Source organism: Amblyomma mixtum, chromosome 6 (assembly GCF_055824585.1).
Source record: "Amblyomma mixtum isolate Tamu chromosome 6, ASM5582458v1, whole genome shotgun sequence".
In the NCBI taxonomy this organism is placed as follows: domain Eukaryota; kingdom Metazoa; phylum Arthropoda; class Arachnida; order Ixodida; family Ixodidae; genus Amblyomma; species Amblyomma mixtum.
This window is the reverse complement of record NC_143017.1, coordinates 137,503,712-137,514,988: the sequence shown is the minus strand read 5'-3', so window position 1 is coordinate 137,514,988 and position 11,277 is coordinate 137,503,712. Positions and strand designations below refer to the sequence as shown.

At 47.5% G+C, this 11,277-nt stretch overlaps 2 protein-coding genes across 3 annotated transcripts in view; one reads left to right on the top strand and one right to left on the bottom strand.

Moving 5' to 3' along the window:
• Positions 1-11,277, bottom strand: part of LOC149340521 (alpha-tocopherol transfer protein-like) — a 71,947-nt gene that overhangs the window by 28,723 nt on the left and 31,947 nt on the right. Inside the window, exon 1 of one of the 2 annotated variants that reach the window (XM_089549323.1) lies at positions 10,165-10,527. The exons of the other annotated variant lie outside the window; for it this stretch is intronic. Within the exon in view, the coding sequence (XP_089405449.1) occupies positions 10,165-10,267 (103 nt within the window). The 5' untranslated portion in view covers positions 10,268-10,527. Of the gene's footprint in view, positions 1-10,164; positions 10,528-11,277 lie in introns of those variants that run through there. 2 annotated transcript variants of the gene reach the window in all.
• On the top strand, positions 42-4,803 carry LOC149340522 (uncharacterized). The gene has a single exon (XM_089549314.1). The coding sequence runs from the start codon at positions 49-51 to the stop codon at positions 1,069-1,071; it is 1,023 nt and encodes a 340-aa protein (XP_089405440.1). The 5' UTR covers positions 42-48; the 3' UTR covers positions 1,072-4,803.

Sequence of the window (11,277 nt, the reverse complement as noted above, 5' to 3'; positions counted from 1 at the left end):
TTCAGTGGGCAGGACGGCAGCAGCCTCTACAAGATGCCTAATCGTTGCATGTTCTTCGTGCAGGTATGTTACCTAAAGAACGCTCACTGCGTTCGATCTGATGATCGTTGTTTGCTGCTGTTTTCCTGCCCACACAGTTTTGTTACCTTCTGTTCAAATGCTGTATTTTGCTTTTCTCGCCTTCTACAAAGCGGGGACGTTGAACAAAACCCAGGCCCCCCTAAACGATCAGTCTCAGCTAACTCGTCTAAACATCTTAGCGGGAAGCGGGCAACGCGTTCCAATACTGACTTGTCCTCCACTCCGGGGGTCGCAGACGTCCTTTCTCAGCTCTCGCAACTGATTGCTGGTCAACAACGAATCGCTAGTGACATTACAGATATTAAGAAAACTTTTTCCGCTCGTCTTGATGTCCTCGAAGCTCGTGTTTCATCACTGGAATCATCTGCAACTCCTTCAGCCTCTGAGTCATTGAGCGCTAACCTCCGTTCGGACATTACCTCATTAAAAAAAACAATATCCAACTTGGTTGTAAAGAATGAAGACTTAGAAAACCGGTCAAGGCGGAACAATCTTGTTGTGCACGGTCTACAAGAGAGTCCTGATGAAGATGGCGCCAGTTTATTGTCCAAAATCTGCAAAATATTTACTGAAAATCTTCGCATAGAATGTCCGCGCATTGAGCGTTGTCATCGCATCGGCAGACCCAGTGATGGACGTACACGACCTGTCATTCTAAGGATCCTCGACTTCAGTGAGAAGATTGTTGTCATGAAAAACGTATCGAAACTCAAAGGGGAAGATTTTTACATCACTGAGGATTTCTCTGCGAGCGTCCGTGCCCTTCGTAAGAAAATATGGAATGCATCTTCCTCGCTTCGTGACGGTGGTTCAAAAGTGAAGCTTCGGTACAATCATGCTTTCATTGATGGTGTCAGGTACACATGGGATGAAGCTTCGAGTAGCTTGAAACGGGACCCCCATCACGATGCGACCGAATCTTCTGAGCTTCATTCGTTACCCTGTCATGAAGCTACCGAATCTAGTGAGCTTCCTCCGTTACCCCGTTGACGTTCACCTAGCTCGCCACCAAGTCTCGTTGTCTTAAATCTTAATGCTAGAAGCATCTCAAACAAACTCCCTGATCTTCTCGCGCTTGTGTCCTCCCATGACCCTCACATTATTGGCATCACTGAAACCTGGCTACACCCTGACATATATGACTCTGAATTTACCCCACCTGGTTACCTTGCTATCCGTGCTGACAGGCATGAGGGCAAAGGAGGTGGTGTTGTTTTACTTCTGCGTTCTTATCTTAGATTTTCTATACTTCCTGCTCCATGCAACACCGAGTCAATTTGGTGCAAGCTTTATTTAGAAAAACAGACTGTTATTATTGGCGTTTTTTACCGACCCCCCGGAACCTCTGCTGATGTTTTGCCCTCTCTTGGTCAGTTCATACATAGCCTTTCAGTATCAAACATCATCTTCATGGATGATTTCAACGTGCCTGGTATTCACTGGCCATCGATGTGTTATTCTGGCCGTGACGCTTCTTTAGCAAAAGAGTTGATGGATATCTCACTCTCTCTTGGACTCACTCAAATAGTTACGCTTCCCACCAGGCTGAATTCATTGCTAGACTTAATCTTTCTAAGCCCCAACCTAATAGACCCCGGGTTTCAGTGTACGGTTGTCGATGGTATTTCTGACCATGAAGCAGCTCTCCTTACCCTGTCCCGCTTCTCTAGTAACCCACAGTACTCCTTCACGTCATTTCCGGATTTCCATCACGCAGACGACAACTCCGTAATCGACAAACTAGCCGAGTGCTTCGACGCCTTCTGCGCGCTCAGCCGTGACGGCGACGTTAATGACCTTGTTGAATATTTCGAAAAAATTGTTAGACTGTGCATTAAACAGTTTGTTCCCGTCAAAACAAAGAAAAGAAATCCTACTCTTCCTTGGATTAATCGCGATGTTTTACAGATGTCACGTCGTGTGGCCCGGCTGAGACGCATGGCACGTAACAATAACCCTGATGTTGTTGCTCGATTTCAAGCTGCAAAAAATGAACTTCGAATTAAAATGCACTCTGCTAAAGATTTCTATTTCCGCGTTGAGCTCCAAGGGCTGCTAAGAGATAACCCTCGTAAATTTTGGCGCTCTGTTCTACCCTCAAACACTTCCTCCACCTCATTTGTTATTAATGAAGAAATTGTGACTGACCCTGTTCAAATATCTGATGCATTTAATGCCTACTTTCATTCCGTCTTTGCACGTGATAATAACATGATTCCACCTTTCAGTCTTCCTAATCATGATCATTCTATCTCAGATATCAGGGTTAGCACTCCGGGGATTTTAAATCTTATCTTGTGCCTTGACACAAAAAAATGCGCTGGACCGGACTGTATCCCAAACACCTTCCTAGCACGTTATTCCCTCTGGTCATCTCGATATCTCTCAATTATATTTCAAAAATCTCTTTCTACTGGCATTGTCCCTTCCTCATGGAAACTCGCCAATGTACTCCCTCTCTATAAATCCGGCAACAAACAACTGCTTTCTAACTATAGGCCGATCTCTTTAACTGCACATTCATGTAAGATCGTAGAGCACATTATTTATAAACACATTATGGAATTTCTTGAAGCAAATAATCTTCTGTCCAGAGCTCAACACGGGTTTCGTAAGGGGTTTAGTACAGTGACTCAGTTAACCGAATTTGCACATGACATTCTTCTCAGCATAGACGCCGGTAACCAAATCGATGTTATATTCATCGATTTCTCAAAAGCTTTCGACACGGTCCTTCACTCTAAATTGTTATGCAAACTAAAAGTAATTCTCAATACCTCTCAACTCGCTGATTGGATTGCCGATTTCCTCTCACACCGCTCCCAGTCTGTTCGCTTCAATTCCGTCGATTCTTCCTTAGCCGATGTTACCTCAGGTGTTCCCCAAGGCTCTGTCCTTGGCCCTTTGCTATTTTTGCTCTATATTAATGATTTACCTGACAGTATAACCTCCAAGATCCGTCTATACGCCGATGATTGCGTACTGTACCACACCATCAACTCTGTTAATGATCACCTCCTTCTGAATGAGTCTTTTGGTATGTTCCGTGACTGGTGCAATACGTGGCAGATGAACATCAATTTCAGCAAAACAGTTGTCATGTCTTTCACCAACCGCCTATCACCTTCTAATTACGACTACGCATCACTGCAAAGGGTTCATGAATATAAATATCTTGGCGTCGTTTTTTCTCACAATATGCAATGGTCAAAACACATCGATTACATCACAGCTAAAGCTCTTAAAAAGGTAGGTTACTTGCGGCGCACAGTACGGGATGCTCCTAAAGAAGCAAAATTACTCATGTACAAAACTCTAATTCGCCCTATTCTTGAATACGCTTCTAATGTCTGGAATCCATACAAGCAATGTGAAATCGATCAAATAAAATCTGTGCAACGTAAAGCTGTAAGATTTATTTTTCGCCGCTACGACTTTCATTTTTCACCCTCATCTGCGATGTCTTCCCTAAACATAAGCCCGCTTGCATCCCGCCGAAAAACTGAGTCCTTAAAACTTCTTCACTCCATAGTCCATTCTGCTAATTGCCTTTCAGGGGGTAAGCATATCTCGTTTTCAAAACCATCTGCAACCAGGAGCCATCACGATCTTAATATCCAACCTTTGTTTGCCCGCACTAACGTTTTCAAATACAGTTTTTTTCCGCGCACTGTGGAGTGTTGGAATTCTTTGGATGGCAACATTCGTGCACTATCAATCTCTGATTTTGCGTCGGCAATTGAGTCGTAGCATTGTATGTTGTTTTTCTAGCGTTTATATTTGTAATGCTTGTATGTACTCTTGTATGCGTGGAATTGTTCCACATTTTTGTACCCACTCCTGCTATAGCCCCTTCAATGGGGCTGCAGTATTTTCAAATAAATAAATAAATAAAAATAAATTCGACCTAAAATTGAATATGCCTCGGCTATTTGGGACCCTTACCAATCTTACCTAATAAAAAAATTGAATCATTGCAGAACCGCGGCGTTCGTTTTATTTACTCCGATTATTCACGTAACACCAGCATCACAGCCTTAAAGAAACGCGCAGGTCTCCAGGATTTATGTCTCCGCCGTAAAATTGCACGACTATCACTTTTTCATAAACTTTATCATCATCCATCACTTCATAACGACTTTTTTTCTTTGCCTCCTTCGATTTTTGACCGCCGCGATCATCCCTTTAAAGTTAGACGTTTCACGTGCAGCACATTTATCTATGCGCATTCATTCTTACCACGCACAATATCTGACTGGAACACTCTGCCTTCACATATCGCAACCACCACTGATCCTGATAAATATTTTAAACTTATATCTTCAATAACTACTGCTTAACTCTTCGCATACATTGTTATTTTATTTGTTCATGGCTTCCTTTTTTTGCAGGGTTTGTTACTAAAAAGATTCATTGTACTAGTGTTCTGTTTGTATAATTTTAATACTGCAGTAATATTTGTTCTTTGTCGCCCTGCCATTCTTTTGATTCTTTAGCTTACTTATGTCATGCAAAGTGTCTTATTTGTGTTCTTGATTGATTCTTTTGCTTACTTATGTCATCCAAAGTGTCTTATTTGTGCTTTTGTTGTTTGTTTTATATTTGTGGTTTTGTTTTATTCTGTTCAATTGCCTGTGCCCCCCCCCCCCCCCCTATGTAATACCCTCTCGAGGGCCTTTAGGGGTATTCTGTATAAATAAATAAATAAATACTATGGCTGCACATCTCTTCTCATCCAGTTTTTCTTAGACTCACACAATCGGAAGTGTCCGTGCGTATGCTATCACAAGGGAACTTATGATCGCGATCGAGTACGAGTGCGATTGAAGTGCCGAGCGTACTTACTTCCCATGCAACACTGCTACACGTTTCAGCTCGATCACGATCGATGAGTCGGCCTTCCTGCTAAATAACAGATGGCGCAGCATGCACACGTGGTTGTACAAATGGGTGCAAACATATGGCTTCGAAATCAAATAAAAGTAAATAAAAGCGCCTCGGATGGAAAATCCCTTGACTGTGGGGCAGCTGCCGCAGAGTTTACCGCACAAACACCCAGCACTCCATGCGAACGGCCTGGGTACGAGTGGTGCTGCGTCAGTTTACGCTGAGGCCGTCATGTGGTGCTGCCACATGCGTGAAAATGGAGCAGCATCGAGCACAATAACCAGACCATTTAATATTTTATTGTTTTTCAGAATATCTTTCTGTGCGTTTTATTTTCAGATTTCCTTTTACAGTCCGATATTCTACGAATTGCACTATTTCCGGAGTAGGAGGGTGGTAGCCCCTCGAAATATTCGCGATCGCGCTTCAAGAGTCGGCTTGGGGTCGAGCGCAGGTAGTACAGGTTATTCGGCCACGAATACGGTTGTACTGACCGTGTAGTAGTGCCGGATCTACTTGAGTTCGATCCCGATCGATTCGATCACGTTCGAAAGTGCCCGTGTGACAACGACGTACGCACAGATTTGTGATCCTCATAACACTAAACCTGGGGCGTTACAAAGATTCCTACAGCGTTCTTTTGTCTAACTGCTTGCCGTTGTGCCTCAGTTTGGCTTGCGCGTCGCATTTTCATTCTCTCGGCGGCTGCAGCTCCAACCGATCCAACACTCATTTCGGTTAGCCTGAGTCGCTTTGGGACGTTAAACCCCCATAAACCATAAAACCATAAACTCACTTCGGTGGCATGGCAGCTGCTTCTCGACTGCGGCTTCCTTTTAATAAAACAAATATATTTGTCCCGACTGCACGGTGCGGGCTGGTATTCCTAAACGCCCGAACTAATGAATGCCGACTGCAGAAACATGCTCAGCGCAGCGTAGGCCACTCTCCTAACCGTAGCGGTCAAGGCTGGTGTGGTGAAGGCCAATATAGGCTGCGCGTACCCTTCTCCACTTCTCCTACACAGTGGCAACATTTGCTGCTTTTGTTTTCAATCTGCACGACTCGTCTGCCTCAAGTCAGAGTCATTAGGGCTTACTGACTCATCTGAACTCGCGACTCGTTTGCGCTCACTCACTCACTCGTTTCGACTCAATTAAAAGACATGTGGGCGCACTGAAGCACCCAAGTAGCAAGAATTCCCCGTCGCACAGCGACATGGCACAACCCGGTCAAAACTTCCGACACATCCCCGCGCGGCTCATCACCGCGCCCGCGTAAACTAGCAAAGGGGAAGAGACAAAAAGCCGTCTTCTTAGCTTCTGCGTAACCTCTCCTTGGGTCGCCCACAGAAGTCTCCAAGCCGCCTCTCCCTCAAGCGTGGGTGTAAATCTTTCCTCCTCTCCGCTTACAGCAAATGAGGAGAGAAAAAAAAACACGAAGCGCACAACGTCGTAAGGAAAACATAAGCCAGGATCTGAGCCTGAAGCCGGACTCACGACTCAGATCTGAATGTTAATCGGACTCACTCACGACTCAGATCATACTCGGAATGTGAGTGCGAACTCACTCACTACTCAAATCATGATCTGAGTGCGAGCCTGAGTTATCCCGAGCGAGCCGACTGATTAGAGTCCTCCGATCTATGCTCAATGGGATCCCGAACCCCGAGATCACGATTCCTTTCACCCAAGGAGGTCTGACACTCAGAACCAGACCGCCGTGGGTCGCGCTTTCGCAGTATCAGTTTACTTTGGACAATGAAAATTGAAGAAGTACTATGCGTAGCTCAAAGAAATTTTGGACATATGTGACGTTCCGTGCGTGAGCTACCAGGGCCCATATCTTCGGCGGAATTTTCTCTGTGCTCAACCGTCCTACTCCCTTGTCTCCCCTTAAACGGTCCGCGTTCGGCGGCGCCGCCTAGACGGAGCCTCCAGCGGCGGCAAAGCCACTGAAGGGGTACGGTCCGCGTTCAGCGGCGCCGCGTTGACGGAGCCCCCAGCGGCGGCAAGCCACTGAAGGGGTACAATGGTACAAAGGCGCCGGCGGGAGGGAAGCCAGCCCAATTAGGCTGCCTGGCCGTACAAGGACAAGAGAAGAAAGCTGCCGGCGGGAGACAAACGACATTCCAACGAGGGATGTCGGGGATGCCGCAGGGCGCCGCCGTGGAAAGGAGGAAGAAAGAAACATTCCAGTCGGGAAGACAGGAGATGGGGCGTGGCCGGCGGATCAGATATAGCTGGCGAGTGCGGACGAAAGGCACGCGCAGGACGAGATCGGACACGAAAAAGGGTCCTTCAGCGCCGAAGCCGAACGGCGCGCGGTTTCTGCCAGCAACCGACGGATCGCAACTCCGGAGCCCCTCCATCGCCCCCATGACGGCGTCGCCACGTAAGCTCGGGCACCCCAGCCTCTGATGTACAATGTATAATTATTGATTACATCACTTTGTTTAAACTGAGCCATTCGGTGTCTTCTTGCCTCTCCGTCCCGTGTGGACCTGCGCATTATGTGGGGTCGTCACACTGGTGTCAGAAGTGGGGTCTCAAAAGCAAATGTCCTCTGAATGCTGCGACATTCATGACTTCAAAATTGTAATCAAAGGGGAATCACGGGACTGATTGTGGGACTTTGACCCCCATTTGAGAGGCTTGAGGCACCGGAGGGCTGGAGCGGAAAAAATGTCTGTAACTGACGGAGCTCCCACTCCACAGCCGTCGCTCGGAGCAAGCATGCTGGCATTAGGAAGCGTCATTCCGACGTTTACGGGAGATAAGACAGGGGTTCCAATCTGCGATTTCTTTTCCATGCTAGAAGAGATTGGGAAAATGGGGGGATGGTCCGATGCTCAAATGCTGGGAATGGCGAGGTGTAAGATGGCAGGAGCTGCTCATGATTTTGCTTGGCGAGACGAAAAAGTAAAATCCACAAAATCATTTACGGAATTTAAGAAGCTCGCGTTCGAGCATTTCGACACTGAACCACGTCATGTGCGGGTACAGAGGTTCCGTGACGCCGGACAGATGGTAGGGGAGGACGTGAGAACGCTTGCGTCGCGGCTTCAGCGCCTAGCGCGCGATACGCTGAGTAGGGAGGAGGAAGGAGACCAGCTAAAGAAGAAATACGCGGAGGAACTACTTAAAGAGGAAATGACCGCTTTGTTTGTGGCTGGTCTGCAAGACCCCGTGCGCCGGTTCGTGCTCTCGCGCAAGCCGAGCAATTTCGACCAAGCCGTGGCGGCCGCATTGGATGAGGAACGAAATGAGGCGCTAACGGCGGCCGCAGCGAGAGTACGCGTCAAGAGAGCAACCTCAGGGTTGGGCACCGCTCTCTCTATGACGCGTACTCTCGCTGCGGCCGCCGTTAGCGCCTCATTTCGTTCCTCATCCAATGCGGCCGCCACGGCTTGGTCGAAATTGCTCGGCTTGCGCGAGAGCACGAACCTGCGCACGGGGTCTTGCAGACCAGCCACAAACAAAGCGGTCATTTCCTCTTTAAGTAGTTCCTCCGCGTATTTCTTCTTTAGCTGGTCTCCTTCCTCCTCCCTACTCAGCGTATCGCGCGCTAGGCGCATATAACGAGATAAGCATTTGACACACGTGTGCGAGATATGCAGATGTTTTGTTAGTTGAATGAAAAGGTATTATGCCCGTAATATGCCTCATTTTTGTCTTTTTTGTTCTTTTTAGAACGCCGGTTTTAAATAGCCATCCACTGGAGCCTAGAACCGCTATGAAAGTAACGAGATTGACTTTTCATTTAAACACTGAAGAAGCAGCCCTCATTTTGATACAGTAGCTTTTCCGAAACACTGCACGAAAGCTGGCAAATAGTACAAACGTAATGCTTTATGCACTACGTTTATTGCTTACTGTACTTGGTACGAACGATTAGTGCTATTAACAATGCATACCGACGAAACGTAAACACATTTATCTTTCTAATGAACTAGAACTTGTTTTTTTCATTATAAATGAAAGGACTATAGCGACAGCGCTAACATTGTGGAAAATGGCCAGTGGCCGCTCAGGTCTGGGACCGCCGTCTTAACTCACATATTGTCACGTTGTGTGACGGCAGTCCAGCGGTCAGAAAGACAGCAACAAGACTTGCAAACGAAGCTCGTTATTTGGGCTGACTTGCGCCCGCAAAAGGACTAAACAGCACGGCAGCGGCGTAAGCAACAAACTTGCTCGTCAGCCGTCGAACTACGAATGCCCGCCGCTCGCGGCATCACTCAATTTAAAGCCGGCAAGGAAACTTCGAGATAACAGGTCAAGATCATCTACAGTAATCAGGAAAAACGTAGATGCAGCTCTTCATGGCTGTGATCAATCGAGATTAGTCCGGTCGCTTCTCGCGGCGCGAACAAAAACGATAACAACCGTTTCCTGCGGTTTTGAGCGCGAACGAACGGACACTACAATGATACGTGGCAATATTTATCCAAATCGCCTGCCTGGCACTCTGTTTACAGCTTCTCAGCACTCTGGTGATTTTAACAACATACATGTTTGGCATACTCATGCTCATTGTACGAGAGCGAATAGCGAAGTTTTTTTCCCTATATATTCCGACGGAATTGAACGGCCGCCGACGAAGGGTTCCAATACTTTTCAGTGCTCGCTTCGTTGGCAGCGGGTCGTTAACAGCTGCTGCGTCGCCATCACATGCTCCATAATTGTTTCCGCCATTTTGCCACCAACAGTAATGCGAATTCCTACAGTATTTCGCAGAATTTAAAGCGCAAAACATTGTACAGTGTGCGACGGCTACAGATACCCATGCACGCATAAGAACTGCACAGTACATCTCACAAAAAAAATTAAGTCAGCTCACTCTAGAGCTTGCATACATCAAAACTGATCTCCGAAAGACTTTGATACATCATTACAGTCCCGGTAGGTGCAGAGAACTAGGTTCTATGTATTTAAGACGCTATGCAATGCGGCGATTGTACTGGTCGTAGTGCCGCACGGTCAGACTACACTACGGTATAGCTCTCAAGCAAAGCAAATAGCTGCAGTTAAAACCACTTCTTCACGAGTTATCAGACACTAGCTCGTATTTGCAGTAAATGTATCTTGTTTTCCAAAAGCTGTTCGCTTTAGTCTCTCTCAGCACTACGACGCCTTTTGTTTAGCGTCTGCACACGTCGCACACCATAAAAAGAGCAATGTAGCAAAAACATACCTTCCAAAAGCTTCTTAAGTTCCGCTAGGGACTCCTCGGCGGTGCCGTCTAGTGTTATTTCTTCAGTCTGTAACACGAGGTGCTCCACAAATCCGGGCTCCATTTCGCCGTCGCGCCGAGGATTTCTTTCAACCCCCGACTAGCACGCCGCGAGCACTCGTCGAGCGCCGTAGCGATACTGAGTCCTAATCAGGGCGAGGGAGCTTTGATGTGGCTTCTATGGGCGGCCGGAGAGCGCGGCGCACGTAGTGCCGTTCCGTCTAGCAGCGCACCCAAGGGCGCCTCCGGGCAGCGCCGACCAAGGTCGCCTCGGTGCATTTACCGCGCACGCGCGCTCACGGCAGCCGTTCAACGCGTTTCGTTGTGCCATCTGCGTACACGTCGTACCCCAAAAAAACAACGCGACCGCTGGCGGCTGCAGTAGACGGGAAAACCGCTCACAATGCAACCGCCTATACGGCGCCTCCGGCCAGACCCAACGAGACGCGCCAGTAGAAGGCTTCTCTGTTTTTTTTTTTTTGTTGTTTTTACATTGGTAACTATGTAAGGGACTCTCTCCGAGACAAATAGCGTCGGTGGAAGGGTTGGGGGGGGGGGGGGGGGGGGGGGGTAGCTGAATTCAAGAGGATATGGAGGCGCTCTTTAACCCTATAACGCGCACAGTGTCGCGAATTGGCGACATGCCATTTGAACGCCCTGTAGTCGATCATTACTATATGGGCCATACATCATAGCGCATTTTCATTTTAAAGCATCGAGATGATGCTGCTTTCGGAGGGGGTAATGCCATGTACAGTCGCGATCAATTTGAAGGTGATCGCGCGACCATTGACCGGCGGGCCTTTCAAGCTGCATAGCGGCCGATATCGGAACTGCGACGCTAAAGACTGCGTTGCCTTCTTTCCCTCGTGGGCTCTTCCGGGCTACAACCGTCGCCCCTATGACGCCTCCTTTTTTTTGTGTTTGTTTTCTTTCATGGAAATCATGTGTCCGCGGCGTTGCCTCATATCGTGGCCGATAATATGATCGGAATGAATTTCAAGGCTATCTCACGAAGGGTGGCGGATCTTTAAGACAGCGTCTTCGCGTGGCGCATTTTTACCACACAAATGC

What these genes read in the sequence shown, in the direction of transcription:
- LOC149340522 (XM_089549314.1), top strand. Translation starts at nt 49, where the DNA reads ATGTTCTTCGTGCAGGTATGTTACCTAAAGAACGCTCACTGCGTTCGA.